An 18,958-nucleotide genomic window follows, 5' to 3' on the forward strand; every position below is an offset into this window, starting at 1 on the left:
TTTAACAATAAACTTTACTGTCAACTGAAATTAATGCACTGACACAATTGACTATAATTGGGAATTAAGAATTATAAATTACCCCAGGCATCTTTTTCTGCATTATGTCTGATACTGATCTGTGATTGGCCAATATTGGTCGACAGATGTATGGAAAAGCTCTATTAAAAACTAAAATGTCATTACACGTTACACCAAATCATATTGGACTTGGCACTATTTAGGGCCGACATCGTTCATAGCTACATAGCTACTGTCCTTTATTGTAGATGGGCCTGCATTTCTATAGCGCTTTTCCAGTCTGCTGACCACTCAAAGCACTTTACAACACGTCACATTCACACACCAGTCATACACTGATGACAGAGACTGCCATGCAAGGTGCAGGAGCAGGAGCAATTTGGGGTTCAGTATCTTGCCCATGGATGCTTCAGCTGGGGATTCGAACCAGCGATTAGCTGGAAGAACCGCTCTACCTCCTGAGCTACAGTTGGCCCTTTTATTGGACCCTCTTACATTTGTTCTCACACCTAGTTTTTATTTGATTTCCTAACTGTTGACCTCAACACCAGTTGGTAACATTGTGTGAGAAGAAATGCCAAAGATGCTAATGCTAATTTCAAAACAAGTGACTCCATTACACAGTTTATCAGCCAGAGAGCACTGACAAGTGTATTTTACAAGTGGAAAATGAAATGTCCTGTACAGTCTATAAAACTATATATATTATCTATATGATTCACTTATTGATATATAATATATATATAAAATATTGATGTTGGCCACCAAAAGGCAGCATTGTCACACTAAATGTCTAGGTTTGTGCCACTAAGTAATCTTTAAGTCATTTATGTTCTCCATTCTGTGTCTGATTGCTGGTGTAATGGGTCAGAAGAATCTATTTGTACTTTCTCAGACACAACCATAACACATACTAATGTTCTGACTAAATTCTTTATTTTTTTATTTATAATTATTATTGTCATCATAGTTATTTGGGCCTAGAACTGTTTTGATATTTGTGTCACTACTCTAGTTTGAGTAATAATACCAAAATGATGACATCAGTCTTTCTAAATTGCATTTATTGGCAGATCTTGCTGAGCTATATTTCCATTGGGTGACAGTAGAATGTCTTGTTGCATTCAGCGTGAAAAAAGAAAAACCAAATAATGTGGAAGAACCTTCTCACTTTATTAGAGCAATGAGCATTAATCTAATGCATATAAATGTGAAGAAAAACACAGTTTAACACACTCTCTGTTGCTACAGTGCAGAGAGAAATGCTGACTATGACATGACTGATATGTTTCGCTCCATGAAAACACTACAAGAAAAGTTTTATTTTACCCACATCCCTTCATGCTCAGAATCACATGTCGGAGTCAGGAGTCTGCAATGTGCAAAAAATAACAAAAAAAGAAAGAAAAAAACGGTGTTCATGCATCCTACACAGCTGCTCTCCTCCTGCCTTCTACTCGATCTCATTGGAGGATCCCACAGTGGCCCTGATCTCCATTTCTGCAGGGGAATCAAAGAGGAATCAGGAGACTGCACGAACTGCAGACCGTACTGTGCATTCTTGGATGATTAGTCTTTACTATGTACATTCAACAACTATCTCAAATAGATTGTTTACCTGGGCAAGGTCCGCCTTCTAATATAATGTCATCGATGGCGATGTCGCTCCTCACTGATGAACCCCTGATCGCTTCAAACACAATCTGGAACGGTGACACAAAGAGGGAAATAAAACAATCAATAAATCAGTAAATCAATCAATAAAACAATATGAGATCATTTTCTTTAGAACTCAAACATGTCGAGTGGATCCAACTTAACAATTTTCTTTAAATGGTGTCACAAGCCAAAACGGTTAAGAACCACTGCTCTAATCCTTAATAATGCATTGTACTTCATGATCTTAGCACGTGTTTTTTAATGTAAAATCTTGGAACTGTCAGATAAATGTAGCGGATTATAAAGTACAAAAATTCTCTTGGAAATGTAGTAGAGTTGAAGTGTAACATTTGCATAACATGGATATCCTCAAGAACCTCAAAGTTATACTAAAGTATAAGCCTTTAGTAGAGGTTATGGAAATAAAAATAGATGTTTGATGGTGTGTGTGTGTGTGTATATATATATATATATATATATATATATATATATATATATATATATATATAAACTTGTATTTACTACATAGTGAGGACTGCTTTTTTAAACAACAGAATGAGGACATCTTTGGAAAGTGAGGACTTTTTGGTCGGTCCTTACAATTTCAGAGGGCTGTTTGAAGATTAAGACTTGGTTTAAGGGTTGGGTTAGGGTAATGGTTAGGGTTAGGCATTTAGAAGTGATGGTTAAGGTTAGGGGAAGGTGCTAGGAAAGGAGTTATGTCAGTGAGGGTCCACACAAGTATTGTAAGTACAAGTATGTTTGTGTTAACAGAAATAATTGAACAATTTTGACAATAAAATAATCAGTTAGGGTATTTATCAGGCAAAACTATTGAGCATTCTGTTTCCAGCTTCTTAAATGTGAGTATTTGCATTTTATAAAGCACACTAAACTAAAAGAAGATAGTCTAACTAATCTGTAGTGAAAATAATCATTAGTTGCAGCCTCACACAAGTGATTGTTAAAAAAATCCTTTAGGAAGTGTAAGAGCCAGCTGCTATGATTGTCTTTCCTCCCGCGTCCAGCTTTAAATATTAAACAGTTAGGAGCCACTTGCCTGATGCTGGCTGTCACACTGGAAGTCCACTGTGGCCCTCAGCCAGGCAATGCTCTGCTCGCCGCTCCGTTGCCACAGCAACACGTCCTCTCCGTCCTTGTCGAGGTGAACGCTGAGCTGGCCCGTGCCTGAGCCGTACATGTGATAATAGAAGCTCAGACACTGAGGCTCTCTGGAGCCCCTCAGAGGGCGGGACAGCAGCCGTGCACTCTGACCAGGCACTAGGGGTGACGCCTCCATGTACATGTAGTATCCTGTCAATCAAAGGTTTGTCCGATTACAGCTGTGAAAGGTTACAATGCTGACTTTACCCATGCTGTGTGACTTTGAGCTACAGAATAAAAATGTAACCTTCATTTTTTTCATCTCTTTTTGAGCACGTCTGTGCATTAAAACATGCAAGCAGAGTATGATAGTTAAAACAGGGGCCCCTCACCGAGTCCCATGGTGTGGTCTCCTCTTGGACCCGTGTATGAGGTCGGGGTGGGTCCTCTCCTCCATTCCCAGTCAGCATCATCGCTCTGCTTGTCCTGAGTGTAACCACACAGGCCAGCCTCAAAGTCACAGTGTCCTGGGAGAGACAATGACAACGAACCTGCAACAGGAAGATGATTGACACTTTATATTAAGTAAGGCATTATTGTGACAGTCAACACTGAAAGACATGTAACTATCAACTAACTATTGCTTATGACTGGATTCTCTACTGGATTTGTTGTTTACGTTCATTATGATAACGTAAGATGTTTTCTTACATGTGAGCGCAGCATGAGGTAGTCGGATATGGTTATCAATGACAATCCAGCCTTGATTTCCAGACTGGATGTGTGTATCCTCTAGAAATCATTAAACAGCATGCTTGTCTACTGTCTACAACCCTTTGAACTGTTATTTTATTAACATTAGTCTCTGTTTACTTTTACAACAAAATAAAAACAGTTGGTAGTAGAAAGGTTTCGACCTGCTGTCAGCTCACAGTCTCCGAGGCTCACGCTGATGTCGTCTAAAGCCACAGAGCCGCAGTCCCAGAAGCTCCTGCAGGTGCTGACGAAAGCCACCTGAACAGCAAAGTCAACAGCAGAGGTGTCTTCATGAGCTTCACCATCCCAGAAGCATTTTTTAAAACCGTTAATCATTTACAGATCAGCTCTGAATAGAACCCAAACCGCACTTAACAACAGTTGGGGTGGTTTTAGTTTGTTTTGTGCTCTGTGTGAAATTGTGAAATCCCCTTTGAGGAAGAAAGAAATCATCAATCAAACGCTGTGTGTTTTTTAAAATGACTCAATATGTGAACAAACGACCAGTGTCGGGAAAGCCTTGGAGCTTTGGCATCCAGATGAATTAATTCTCACCATGCAAAACACATGATGATGATCGAATAAAGTATCGAGAAAAGTATTCAATTAAACTTCTAGTGATTGTTTCTTTATTGGTTACTTAATCGCTTTGTCCTTTATTGTCCTGCACGGTTTGAAATTCCTGCTTCCTTTCCCTTGTATTTCCTACTGATTCATCCCTTTTTATTTGTGTTTTTATTCCCTCGTTTGTTCTTTTATAGGTCCTAAGTTTCTTCTGAAATAGTTCCTTTCCTTTTTATTGGCCATGCCAGTGGTGTAGCTGCAGTGGCAGTCGGTATATCTCAACAACTATTTGTATTTACATTAAATGACATTAAATTTTGTACAGACATTCATGTTCCCCAGAGGATGAAACCTAATCATTCTCGTGAAATGTCCCAACAATCATTGGATGTTGTCATGAACTTTTTTTCCCTTCCTTCTGTCTTTCTTTCCTCTCTTTTTATTTACCCCTTTGCTTATCTTCTCACTACCTTATCTTCTCCATTTTTATTCCAACTGATGTGGTATTCCCTCTGACCTTGGCAGGCTGTGTCGTCTGGAAGGTGACTTCCGTCGCGATCCAGATTCCTCTGGACTTCACCCCTTGAGTCCAGATCCTCTCCTGGCTGCTGATCTGCTGCAGATACACTGCGAGAGCCTGGTCCGTCTGGTTGAAACCTGCAGTTGCCAGAGTTATTTCTGGTTGGTGAGTCAGTAAAATGAATCACAGCAGAGGATTCACACATACACTCAAACACCAGAAAACATTTATAGAGGAGTTCTTGGGTGCCACTCACCTCTCAGAGAGTAGTAGAATCTCAGGCAGTACTTCGTGTTCCCTGGCAGAGTTGGACCGATCAGGCGGCTAACGTATCCGGAACGTGGGCTGACTCGAGAGTGAGCCAACAGGAAAGATCCTGGTTGGAGAAGACAGCTTTTATTTTCTTGCTAAACTCTCTTCCTCGGAATCTGCTCGCCATGAAAGTTCCCGTCACTGCTCGCACCTGGTACTGATCTTGGCGTCAGCCGTTTTCAACTGTTTTCAGCCGCAAATCCGGTTTTATTCTACAGAACTACAGCCTCATTCACAGGTTTTACTGTTTAAAGCTGTGTGAACTGATTTTATTTTTTATTTTTTGCCTTAAGGGGCCAGAAGAAGGAATTCAAAAGATGCCATCAGATGGACAGCCGCGACCAAAATTGCTGGCAGATAACGTAATGGCTAACATGTCATCCACTGTCATTCATTTGGACTTTTGTTTTTGACCCCCTGATACTTTTCAAGCTGATATCACTGTCCAACAATCTTTAGCCTTTAGCTGCTAAATGCTCCACTTTGTCCACCAGCTAGTCTCTAGCTACAACAGGTTTATAGAGCTTGTTTGCTGAAAACAGATTCCTACTGAACCAGATTGTAAATGAGCCGTAAAAACCTCTGTAGAGCTGCAAATTCATCACATGGTTTTTCATGTTGTTGTGAGTACTCAATCAATTAAGCATTGTGGGACTGTCGCTACCCACAGTACCACTGATAACTCAATTTACTAGACTGTACCAACCGTAGCCCGCTACATTGTCGCTAACTTTGATTCATAGCATGTCAAACCTATCATGCAGTGACTAGTGTTGGGTATCCGTAACTCATCATATAACTACTTCCCCTCACAATGACTTGTGGCCTGTTGCTTTATTACCAGAAGTCTGAACACAGCTTTTTGCCTCAAGCAGAGATGAAGCGCAGGATACTAAGGTCTGGTAAGCTCTCTTCTTTCTAACTCCACATCTCCAGATTGTTGTAGTCTTCAGCTTTGACCGACTCAAGTGACATCACACGAGAACATTTATCAGACTTCACACAGCTCTCTCTGGAGCCACAAAAGGCTTTACACAGCTTTTTCTTATATTCAGTAGAACTCCTAAAGACCTGTTAACAGACTTTGAGATGTGTAACACTGTTGGGGTTCCCCCTTAATAAAGATATCCATATTAGAAATCTTCTGAAATCCATCATCAGTCGTTATATCCCACCTCCACCTGTGGTGTGGTCTCCGTTCCGAAATATGTTGGGCTTCACAGATACTCTCCTCCATGATGACCCCGTCGCCTGTACCTGGGTGTAGCGGCAGAGACCTGCCTCAAAGTCACAGTTGGCGATGGAGGGGTCAAAGGTCGGCTCTGTGGGACAAATAAATCAGAAGGACACTTCTGTCTCCCCAGAAGATAAATCCTACATTTTTCTATTGCAGCTTCAGGTTTCTATTGGATGTTTTGGATGTTCAACAGTGAGTGACTGTGGCTGCAGCTCACCAGAGTCCGTGCTGCAAAACTCTGGAGAAAAGGAAATGTCATCAACTGCAACACGTCCGCCTCTGGGACTGTTAAAGGCCACTTCAAAGACCACCTGGAGAGGCAGACAGGCAGAGACAGGCCCTTATAAACAAAGCTGCGTGCTATTATGTGCACACAGATGTGCACCTTCAGTTAAATTTATGCACAACGTTATGTCTAGCACTAACAATTCCTTATTAACTTTGCACAAGATAAACTAGGTGGGTACAAAGGCAGGTAAAAGGCACGTGCACATTTTTTGAAACAGTGTGTGGAGCAAAGAGCATCTTTCAGAGAAATGCCCCCTATGACCCTGCTGCAGGCCGTCCAGTAGTCTTTGTCTCTGCCCACAAGTCTAAGAAAAGAGGCAATATGCAAGTTCCAAAACACAAGAGATGTATACAATGTCAATTTCATAGTGAAAATCCCAACAAAACAGTCCTCCAACACTAACATGTCCGCTACGTACGTTATCCCTGGCACCCAAAAAAAGGTTCCAAACTGGAGCAGTTATTAATCACATTGAATTTTCCTACATTTCCCAACATTCCTTTCAGTCAGTTGCTTTACAGATGTTATCAATAGATGATCTGGAAGAGAAGAGTCTGTAAACAGTCGGTGAAATTCAGTATCTATCTTAAGTTTGTTAGCATTAGCTTACATTAGTCAACAATAACTATTGGTCATACCAGACCAAATGAGACTGTAGTAGTGCAACCCCTGAATGAGCAAGTGTATATGTTATTGCTAAATAATTCAACACTTCGCTTGTAAGAAGAAGAATGTGTTATTACTTCCCTCAAAAGTTACAGTCTCCCTTTAGTCACAGCTACACAGACGCTGACATTTATTTCACTCTTTCACCGACTGACCACGGACTAACTCTCTCAATGCTTTGAAGTAAATAACTGGATGGAATTAAATTTCCTTCAATTGAATAAAGACAAAAAAAAGAGGCCATAGTGTTAGGCAACAAGAAGGAAATAATAAAAGCTATTTATTCCAGAGCTTAAAAGACAAAACCTCAAGAACTATTGTTGAAATAAAAAATTAGAGGTCTCTTGACTAGACAAGATTTAGAGGAAGCCATTCTTGCCTTAATTTCCAACAGACAGGACCAGTAATATGATCTCTTGTGAGGTCTTTCCAAAAAGAGTGTCAGACAAATTCAGCTCAGTCAGAGAGTTTCTGTCAGAGCTCTAACAAGAAAGAGCACATTACTAGCGCTCTTAAACCTTTACTCTGGCCTCCAGTTGCTTAAAGAATAGGTTTGAAGTGCTGCTACTACTTTATAATCACAAAATACATTTCTGGTCTCCTTGAAGAATATAAACCAAGTAAGGCCCTCAGATCTTCAACTGGTACGTCAAGTCAGATCAATACAGCGTGAAGCAGCCTTTAGCCTCTTACCTTCACCGCTTTCAAATCTAAATGAGTAAATCTGCTGTTGCCTTTGATTGACTTGATTGATGATTGATTGATTTGATTTGCGACGCTTTGAATTGCCTCTGTGTAAGAAATGTACAATATAAACAAAGCTGCCTTGCTATGATATCAGTCCATGTTAAAGTCATTACATATAGCTTTAACACGCCGTGTACATAAAGCTGACGGGACATGTTCACACTGACCTGTACAGAGTACGGTGCCTTCAGGTCCACCTGCACAGGTATCCATTCTCCAGGCATCTCGCTCCAATCACTCTGGCTCTCTGTTCCCGCCTTCCACAGCTCCTGGTACTGACCCAGTCGGTCCCTGGTGTAAACGGAGAACAGGTTCCCTCTCTCCTCGCTTCGCTGGTACTGAAAACTCAGGCAGCCGGACAGGGGCACCGTCGTCATGGGAGACATAAGCTTGGCCACTTCTTTGAAAGTCTTGGCGTAGATGGAGTCCACGTACATCAAGTGACCTGAAGGGTTTTGAAACCACTGGGCACTGAATTGGTGATTTGCAGATAAACAGCTGTCGAAACATCTACGTCAAAATTGAGCAATTGACTGCAGTTCAGCGTTATACATTTCTGGGCACCATCCTGGATAATCAGGTAAAAGGGGGGAACCAAAAATTGTTCTTTTAGGTCCCTTATTACCTCATTTTCAGGTTCTTGACTTTATTTTGGGTGTCTACTAGAAAATGTTTACATGCTTTAGTGTTAAAAAAACACATGATTTTTTTATTTTTATCATATTGTCCATTGCTGCAGTCCCTCTATTCACCCTCTGTCTTAATGCTCTGTTTCAGTGCCCATCTCTTTAAGCCCCCCCCTCCTGTAAAGACCAGTTTCTTCTGATTGGTCTCTCGCTCTCACAGGCCTGAGCAGACCATGTTTCTGCATTAGCTCTGCCTTGCACTTAACGTAACCCTGGGTAGGAAAATACTGAGCCTCTGTTTTAAATATAAGATTGTTATATATGAATATAATTGTGTATTTAGACAGGGTAGGTAGGTCGGTTAAAAAGTTTTGGCGGATAAGTGCATTTTTAGTTTTGGTCTTTTCACAGGATTCATTGCCGGTATGAAAAATAGAGTAACTCCAGGCTTATCTAGGGGAGTAAATGTTATCATAACTGTGAGGAATTTGGGCCAAAACTATGCAAAATGAAATCCTCATTGTAGAAAAAGTACATAAAGAAACAGAATTTTCCTTAAATGGAATTCACCCTCACTGAATTAAAAGTTCTTATAAATAATACTCACCTGTCTTGTTGTTGTATGTGTGGTCATTTATGTTGTTGTTAACCAGCTGGGTCCCGCCTCCTCCCACATACCAGTTTACATTGGCGTTCCACTGATTATTGTATCCACACAGGTGAGACTCCTCAAAATCACACTCTGGACGCAGAGAAACCAGAAATCAGCAACAGATGGGTGTGGGTGCAACACACTTTCAACTTGATAGTACACTAAATGTGTTCATATGTGTCTCACAGATGGTGTCCATTTAGACATGCATATGTGGATTATTATTTTCTTTTTGTTTTATATGAAAGATGTGCGAATGATGTATGTGTGAAATAACTGACCCAGGCAGTATCCAGGGCTTATGTGGATCTCAAAGATGGCCACGCTGCTCCCAGCGCTCTGTCCAGGTTTACCTTCGATGACAACCTAATCAGCAACACATGTTCAGTCACACCCTGCATCCAGTGATATGAAGTGACACAGGAATGACATCATAGAAGGTGAGCGAATGTATGGAAGGTCAGAGAGTGCACACATGGAAAGCACAAAGATCTAATTTATTTCCAAAGCTCTGGTGAGCAGCAGGTTTGTTTTAAGATGACTTACAGAGAAAGAAAAGGCACACAGAGGAGGACACACAGTCAGAGGAGGAACACATTTGTTAAAACATGAGGTCAGGGCTTGTACATGTGAGGGTGTGTTTGGGATCAGGACTAATCTCACATTGGACATATTCAGGCGAATGAAAGGGCTTTAGCAAATACGTTAGCATTCATTAACAGTCATGTTTGTGTCCACCTGTTGAATGTAATTCAACAGTAATTCAATTATTATCTCGAAATAACAACTGCTGTTTTCCCGAGATAACAGGATAATTTTCTCGAGATCTCGAGATAACGAAACTTGGTTTTCCTGAGATAACGATATAATTAATTTGAGATCTTGAGAAAACAAAACGATAGTGTAGTTATTAAATCATTGCAGGAAACATCATTCAGTGTAGCAATGTCAGAGGAGCAGGAGCATATCGATCACCGCGTCACATATCTTTTCAATCAAGGCCTGACGCTGAAATAGCATTATGCCTTGCTATTACAGATAATATACACATTTGTGTGCGTAATCTAAAAAGACGGTTAGCAAGGCTTCAGCTATATCAGCGGTGCTACATACTGTAGCTGACCAGCTACGAGGTCCTGGGCGTCTCCATAATCTCAGGCCTATCATATCACAGTCATTATCTCGAGATCTCGAATTAATTATATTGTTATCTCGGGAAAACAAAGTTTCGTTATCTCGAGATCTCGAAAAAATTATCCCGTTATCTCGGTTAACCGGCAGTTATTTCGAGATAATAACTCGAGATCTTGAGAAAACAAATGAAATTAACTCGTTATCACGGGAAAACGGAGGAAAAAAAATGTATGAATGCATGGCCCTTTAGGGCTTCCGTAGCTAGCTGCCAGCTGTTCCACATTCATCTCCGGCTAACGTTAGTCGCGAACTTTGTCTGTTGTTAATGAGAACACTGACACTGAACTACACATAGTTAAACCAAAACTATAAGCTACAAGAGGCTAAAATGCTCCAAAGAGCTACAAATTTGAGGTATTTGATTATTAATATACATGTTTAAAATGTATTTGTGAGGGACCATGTTTACAAAAAATTCGGAAAAGATGCTTCACCAGATTTAACGATAGCTACTTTTCATCTAATAGCTTCTAATTGTTTAAGGAATAGTTCAAAAAAAGAGAACTATGCGTATTTGCTTTCTTTCTAAGAGTTAGATGGGAAGTTTGATTTTACTCTCATGATTTGTTGCATTGCTTTAAGGGGATTTGTGGTGTAACTATTACCGAGCAACTATGTTCCTTTGGAACGATGATTCAGGTTTCCCCTGCCCCCAGTCTTTATGTTACGCTAACCCAACCACAGCCTGTGTCCAGCGTCAGACGTAACACACAGATGTGAGTTTGGGATCAATCTCCTCTTCTAACTCTTGGAAAGAAAGCAAACCAGCATATTTACAAAATGTTGAATTATTCATTAGACTGGAAAATAAATTGATTTTAGCTGTTTTAACCAAAATATTTGCGCTAGATAATGTTCATGGTCATTTGGAAAATAGAGCCGTCACTTTTGTAAGAAGGTCTGGCCATGAGATTTGCTTGGTGGTGTTATGTTCAGTGAGAGTAAATAGCAGAACATTCTATCAGTGTGAAGTTTAAACCACTGCTGTATTAATTTTCTTCACCTAGCTCTGCACTGGCATATGTTTATGTGCTGAGGGGCCCGTGGCACAGACCCCACTTTCCTTCAGGTGGGTCACAACCCTGTCAGACTGTCTCTCAGCTCTGCCTCTGCATATAATCTAAACATGGGCTGTACTCTTCCCACAGTGTTTAGATAATGTGTGTGGGTGTATGTGGGAGTGTTTCCACACTTCAAATTGGGCCTGCATGTGTTCTGTCAACCTATATGTGCTTTCTCCAGCGACAGCATGAGATGTTTTCTGACCTCACAGCTGTTTTAACTAAACAGACACTGAAAGTCAGCAGTTACACAAACTCATTGCAAGCCACACTCGTGCACTTGTAATCTTTGATTACAATATTAATCATTAGTAAATAAATAAAAAAGAACATTTTGCATAAAAAGTAGTGCAGTGACAGTAAATAATTAAAATATACATCTTTTATTACATTTCTGATGTATCTTGAAGTTCTGTACTTTCAGAAAAGGAAGAATTTCAACTTGGTTTTGCCTCATTAATCAGTCTATGAGACAGTTTTCTGATGAAGAAATTATTGTTACTACTCTGAAGACCATCACTTAAGTAGCTCCTAAAGTTAAGTCTTTATTTTAAAATACAGTATTACTACTTTTATATTACCTGAAATATTATAACTATAACTACCAACTATTCTAGAAATTGTAACATTATGTTTCTCGTAATATATGACTCTCAAAACATTTTGGCCTTGTCAAAACCTTTATTTTCTAAATCTCTGTTTTCTGTTTTCTAAAGCTGTGTTTACATTGACCCTAATATCCCACTAATAACCAGAATAATAGCAGAATCAGAAAAATACCTTATGTAAACACTGGCTATGCTCTAAGAATAGTTAAATTGTCATGCTGTTTGTTTCATCCAACATTTTTTATATTAGGGGATAAAATGAACATAAACAACCTCCAGGTTTGATTAGAGGAACCTTGGACTCTACTTGGTCTTGTGTCTTTTTTAAATTAAAGCTTGTCTCCTGTTTAAACAAAGATCGGAAACTTTATTTTAAAAATGAATTTACCCTGTAGGGCTCAGTAGTGTTCTGCAGGTCCATGCTTGAGATAACCCAGCTGTCGGAGGGATCCTGGCTGCTCCACAGCGGCTTGTCGAAGCTCTTTCCCTCCATGCGCTGCAGGACCTCAATGCTTCCAGACCCGGTGATCTGGTAGACTAGCCTCAGGCAGCTCCACTCACCCTGCTCCAGAGCAGGGCTCAGCAGGACCCCTGTGATCTCCCTCTGTTGTTCAGCATCTGCACCTATCTCCTTATCCTGGTCATCAGTCATGGCTGCGTCCACTGCCACAAAATGACCTGAAACAAAATGGTTTGTGGGATTTAGAAAAAGAAAAGGAAAAAGCTCCAAACAAAGGAAACATTCAATCCTGTTCCATGAGACACAAATTAATTGCCTCCCAAATGACTCATAACAATAAAGTAGGGGAGAGATTAAGAGTTGGAAAATAAAAACTTTGTACAAATTCGGGGAAGATTCAAGCTTATGCTCTGAAGTGATTTGCCAAACCAACTGACATACATATAAGTTCATTCTATACCAAGTCTGGATTAATGTCAGTGAAGTCGGATATATTTGATTGTAGTTTCTTTATTCCTTTTTGTATTCTTTTCATTCTCCCTGTAGTAAAATCAAAGACATCTAAGTTTTCTTCACCTTAGAATGAGCCTATTATATCTACAGAGGGAGCAGGTCCTGTCCCACAGAGTCTGCCATGTTGCTCTGCCATGTTTCTATGGTAACCCAGAATGGACATACCAAACACTGGGTCTGGGGGGGTCTTTTGCTTTTTTTAGCTGCCACCACAGGGGAGGGTGAGATGAGGGGTGTTCACTTGGTTGCAATCTGCAATCTCACCACTAGATGCCACTAAACTCTACACACTGGACCTTTAATCTGTACAATCTTCTCTTCCCCTGGATTCTGGACAAGGTAAAATATGAAGCTCTGTTGTAAAATGTTGAATATCTTGACTCCCCAAAAAGAAATGGTTTTAAAAGCGCCTGATGCCAGTCCCTCTGTAGGGTAGAACAGTAAGGAAGAAACTTGTTAAAGGCTGGAAAATCAAAACCCTCTGACCTGGTCCTACTTCAAATCCACCTCAGCTCCCATCACTACAATGACTCTTGGCTACTTTTCTGCTCCAGGGCCCTCTGAGCTCTCCTTAGTGGTCTGTCATTTATTATTTGTCCCTGTGGAATGCCCTGCTGCCTCGGGCTCCTATATCCTGACAAACAAACACACATGCATACAAACACACTCACACAGAGCTGAGCTCATCCTACCTTCAATTCAGTCAATTCAAGATGTTTTCCTTCTTTTTTTGCCAATTAACTGCAATTGTTTGCAAATGTTTACACTGAATAGACTGAACTGAAAGTGAATCAGTCTTTGCTCACACTCAAACTGACGTGTAGTCTCGCTTTGATCACTGTTGATGCCTTCATTGGATTCAGAAAAGAAGGAAGTGCATAAAAAGTGCTTTATATATCTGACATGACTTCACTTTTCTGACAGCCTCAGCTGTGCCGCACACAGACCACAGAATGGGAAGGAAGGACTGATGAAAGTAAATGAGCAAGAACTGAGCACGCCATTAACGCACTAACTACACTGACCTTTTTAACAAGCCGTCGGCAATAGCAACAAGGATGGAAACAGGAAAGGAGAAAGTAGCTGACGTAACCCAGATGGAAGACTGACGGTGAGACAGGCTGCAACAGCAGAGCAATTTTCAGACAAGTATGAGCAAGGACCACAGTGGGAAAAAACTCTTAAAACTGAGTTTTTCCAACAGGATCTGGCTGCAGATACAGCTACTGGATTAGCAGGGAACTGGCAAACCAGGAGGAAGTCTGGCTCACCAATCAGATGGATTTAGATGGGAGAAACATTCATCAGGAAAATTACTGCTGAATCATTGACAATGAAAATTGTTATTGTTCTCAAGCCCCAACGAGCTGACTATATCTACTCCTTTAGCTACCACTAGGCCACTTGGTGTAATAGTGTCTGTGGATTACAGAACTGAAGTCAGGATTTTGTTAACCTGGCTTTGGCTAACAACATCAACATAGTTTGGAAGCAGTTTGAGCAGCTAGCCTGGCTCTCTCCAGAGTTAAAAAAAGCTCAAAGCTCATTAATGAATGCATTTTATCTTGTTCGTTTGATATTTCCACAAGCAGAACACGCCACTTTGTGTTTTGAAGGCAAGTTAGGTGCTTGAACACTTTCAAGGTAAATACCAGTTTAACCATCTGCCCAGCACTTTTTTGTGATTTCTGTGAGCAACCTCATCTCGACGTCATGTCTGGAAAGTAAGTGCTCTCAGCTGTTGTTTGACAAGTAATAGTTTTTGCATGTGACGTCCCTAAAACTGGTTACACCCCGCTTTTCCGAAACCCCGCTGTTCCGAAAATAGACTTCCATTCATCGTGATGGCGTGGTTTCTCATTTTTTTCTAAAGACCCCGCTATTCCGAAAAGGCTATTGTCGTACCCCTGACCCTAACCCCTAACCATATCCATATTGGGAAGTAATCGGAAGTTCAAAGTCGGATTCGGAACAGCGGTGTGTCGGAGTGGGGTGTGTCGGGATGGAGGTGTTTCGCAATGGAGGTGTTTCGGAATGTCAGGCTGTTCCCCCTAAAACTTCCCCTTCCCCAGGCTTTATGCTTAGCTAGGTAAATCACCTCCTGACTCCAGCTACATCAATAACAAGACTGATATCAATCTTCTCTTCTCAATTGCATAAAAGAAAGCAAAAAAGCGAATTTCCCAAAATGTTTCAAAAGTTTCTTCCAACTTACGATAGACAACGTTTTTGCTTTAACTGATCACTCTGAGGTAAAGACAGGTTACACGGTGTAACGGCTGTGGAAAAATCCCTTTTAACCTCGCTTTCAGTTTGCTATTTGGTCTGCCTCCAGGCTCGATTTTTCCCGCAAAAATGAATTATTACAGCAAAAATGCAGTGCGTCTGCCATTGCAGAACCAAAACAGGAAGAGGCCTTATTTTCCCCGGTCGCTATCCCTGGGTTATGGGGGAACAACTGGAATAACTGTGGAGATTCTGAACTGCAAAAGGAAAGAACCCTGTCGTAGGAGGAGGCAAAGAAGATGCAGAGGGAAAGTGATGGGAACCAAGTTAAAACAAGTGGGAACAAATGGGCATTCACTCAATGGAGAGCGCCAATGTTGTGTCAAAGTCTGTTCCCTCACTGATATGTATTTCCTCTTACCACTGGGAATTGAATTTTTTCTACTTGATCAGTAAGTAACAAACCCTGCCTACTTATTAAGCGTGTTACTCTGCCTTTTCATCAAATTGGAATTTTTACTGTTGTTCTTTGTTTTGGAACTGGGTAACCAAATCTATTCTTGCTCTTGCCCAAATATGGCTGCCTGATGTGCGTAGGAGCTGGAAGTGTGGATATTGGCTGATCTTTTTCTGAAAATCCAGTCCAGTTAGTAGCAACCGGGCCAGCTTTGGACCAGTGGCGCCTGGAATAAGACCAGCACTTGGAGATTCTGGTGAATCCTTCATTACGTAAGAGACTGTCAGAACAGATCTGCCATATTTAGGTGTGTTATGTTAATAATAGATACATTTAGGGGATGGGTTTTGTGTAGATAAGATCGAGTCAAAGATGTGGGAGAGTGTTTAGTAACATCAACATGACCTCCACCTCTTAAAGCAGGCCCAACCTCACGGCACCATTAACGTGACAGGACTTGGCTGCTGCTGCGACATGAGGCAGCTGTCTGCAGTCGCATCTGCAGCGAGACTCTAAACTTTCATCTGCAAAGGCTTACTTTGTATTAAATCTTAGAACATATGTGAACAAATGAGAAGTTTGGAGCAGTAAGCAACATGTTTTGCTACTTTTACAACAAGGTAATCGGTAATTACGTCGTGTCCAAATGATCTAATCTGCATTCATCTGCTGGCTTTGATTAATTTACATAAATAGACACTGACATAACTTTTTAGATGGGTGTGTTCATCACTCATCTGTATCAGCTGCGGTACCAACCCAGTGAAAATGCCTAAATCTGTTATTTCACTCGCTCCAGATGTCTGCAGATGCTGGAATCAATGCAGACCAGATGGGTTTCTTTTCACCAGTGTGCTTAGGTGGCAGCACCATAACAACTGCAACATCACAGCTAAGCCTGCAACTACTCAAAGAGCCAGAGAGAACTAAAAGAAAGCCTACACTTAATGCAAGACTCTTAACTAAAAATGCATGAAAAATGAGAGGACTGAAGATGCTCTGCAGTACCATCTTTGTGCAGAGTCCAGCTGACAAAGTCTGCGTCTGACGTGTATCCGCAGGTGTTGGACTCAAAGTTGCAGGAGCCTGGCAACAGCTGGTTGTCGGCTTGGATGGTGGCTTTGAGCACATAGAGAGGAAAAGAGTGGAGAGAGAGGCAATGGTAAGTATGAATCATAGCAACTGGCAGTAACAGAAACATGCCCTCATGCACCAACACTGGCATGATCGTTCTAACGTACTCACCAGCAAAAGCCAAGAGGTAGAGTGGAAGCATCGCAGCTTTCTGTTGAAATAAATCCATCCTCGGAGGAAATAAGAAAAGCAAAAGTAGGTCTTCTGTTTGCATCCACAGTCGTAAAAAATGCAGGGAAGTTGCGATCAAAGTTTGTTTTGAAAGTTTTCTCTTGTGTGTGTCGTCTGAGTGTCTCTCCAGCTCAAAGACTGGCAGCACACTGCAGACTCCCCACCGGAAAGTGTGTGTGTCAGGACCAGAGGAGAAACAGAGGGTTCTGGGAGGGAGAGAAGGAGGAGGAGAAAGAAGGTGAGTGATGGGCTGGTAGAAGGCCAGTGAGGGAGCAAGGGGAGAGGGGCAAAAGGGAGGGTGGGGGAAAGAAGGAGAGGAAGGTTGGCTGGGGAGAAAAAGAGGTGAGAAGGGGAGGACGAAGTGAAATTCGAGAGTGGCTTTATGGGAAAAAGGAAGATAAAGTGTGATTAAGAGAAGAAAACGAGCAACTTTTTGTTCAGTGCATTTGATACATCACTTTATACAATTCATGTTTACAATTTTTAGGTTTGCTGAGAACAAAATCTATTTTCAGCAGCAACATTTTTGATTGTTTTGTATAAGCAGAAGCAGCTGAGAATGATTAGAAGCTGTGAACTCCTTCACACATTTAGGAAACAATCTAAAAGCAATTAATTTTAAGTTTAACAATGTGCAAGAGTTCAGCATTCTTTTTCAGTGACAATCTGATCTGTTGGCCACTAACAAGTCCCACTGCAGAGTTAGGGGGTCAATGACACCTCAGTAATGGCGATGACAGAGGGTCAATGCTATTGATTCACCTCCCCACCCAGATTTATCCCACTAGTCTCGAGACTGAACCCTTAACTTTCCAGTCAAGATTAGGTTTCCATTAGCCACAAGAATGTTGTGACTAATGGTAAGACTGTCCTCACCAGAAAACAACAGTGTACGTCTTGTGAATTAATGTTGTCGCTCAAAAGCAAAGGCGGAAATAGTGTGACATTGTTATAAGGTCACAAAATGCTCTCCGACCAATAATAAACATTGGTTTATTAAGCTTTATCAAGCTGTAACCATGGAGGTGGCAGATCAGTAACATCATGCCCGTCACGCCCGTCACAGTTGACTTTTCCATTAAGGTTTGAGAACCTGTTCTACAACCCTGATTACATAAAAAGTATGTATGCTGTGTAAAACATAAATACAACATAATGTGGTAATTTGCTAATCCTTGTTGACATGTACTCTGTATATTAAAAACAGTATAAAGACAATATATTTTAATGTTTTATCTCATCAACTGCATTGTTTTTTGCAAATATATGCTTATTCTGAATTTGATGCCTGCAATACGTTTCAAACTACTTTAGGGAATTAGGGAAGGTTGTTGCACCATCAAAGTAACATCTGTTTGGAAGATTCCAAGGTAAACAGGTTCATTGGTATCAGGTGATAGTATCATGATTGGATATGAAAGAGGCGTCCAAGAGATGTCCAAAAGGGCTCGCGGAGCTTCCCAGCCAGCACTGGGTGCTTAAACAATACCTTCCGATAGTCGTGCAAACACTGACTGCATCTGATCGGATGAACGTCACTCGTCGGCTGTATTTTCGGGTTTTAAAGTGGACCAACATGGCAGCTCATTTGGAAACATTCTCTTATATTCTGAAAATAGCTCACTGAAATGTGTTTCTGAAGACATTTCGGGTGAGAGATAAGCAGTGCAGCTGCTCCATCTGTCTTTATTTGAACTCTTTTAAAGGAGTTTCCAGAGGTGGCAACTGAACTGGACTCCCCTGATTTGCAAGTAGCCTAGACCTCAACTTTATGCGAATGAGAAGTGGGCAACATGACCTCCCATCTCTCAAAACGTGCAAACTTGCTTGCTTACATAGACAATGAATGAATAGTGTGGAAATGACGTGTCTGTTGTTTACAAGCAATGATGGGGCGAGGGTCACCGCTTTGTGAAACACATGATTGTATAAAGAATATTACTACATGGGGTCACAAATCCATTGTTGGTAAACACAGCTC

At 41.0% G+C, this 18,958-nt stretch overlaps 1 protein-coding gene across 1 annotated transcript; it reads right to left on the reverse strand.

Annotated features, from left to right (window-relative positions):
• Nucleotides 1–1,173: 1,173 nt before the first annotated feature.
• LOC311274725 (MAM domain-containing protein 2-like) lies at nt 1,174–17,154 on the reverse strand. Its single transcript, XM_084382648.1, has 15 exons — nt 16,918–17,154; nt 16,681–16,791; nt 12,405–12,694; nt 9,435–9,519; nt 9,109–9,243; nt 8,043–8,320; nt 6,391–6,484; nt 6,112–6,258; nt 4,881–5,000; nt 4,622–4,761; nt 3,702–3,798; nt 3,177–3,335; nt 2,741–2,994; nt 1,640–1,724; nt 1,174–1,521 (listed from the first exon to the last, which is right to left on the reverse strand). Exons 1-15 carry the CDS (start codon nt 17,018–17,020, stop codon nt 1,475–1,477), a joined length of 2,145 nt encoding a protein of 714 aa, XP_084238774.1. The 5' UTR covers nt 17,021–17,154; the 3' UTR covers nt 1,174–1,474.
• Between the last annotated feature and the right edge of the window lie 1,804 nt (nt 17,155–18,958).

Source organism: Pagrus pagrus (assembly GCF_965226575.1).
Source record: "Pagrus pagrus genome assembly, chromosome: 19".
Taxonomy (NCBI): domain Eukaryota; kingdom Metazoa; phylum Chordata; class Actinopteri; order Spariformes; family Sparidae; genus Pagrus; species Pagrus pagrus.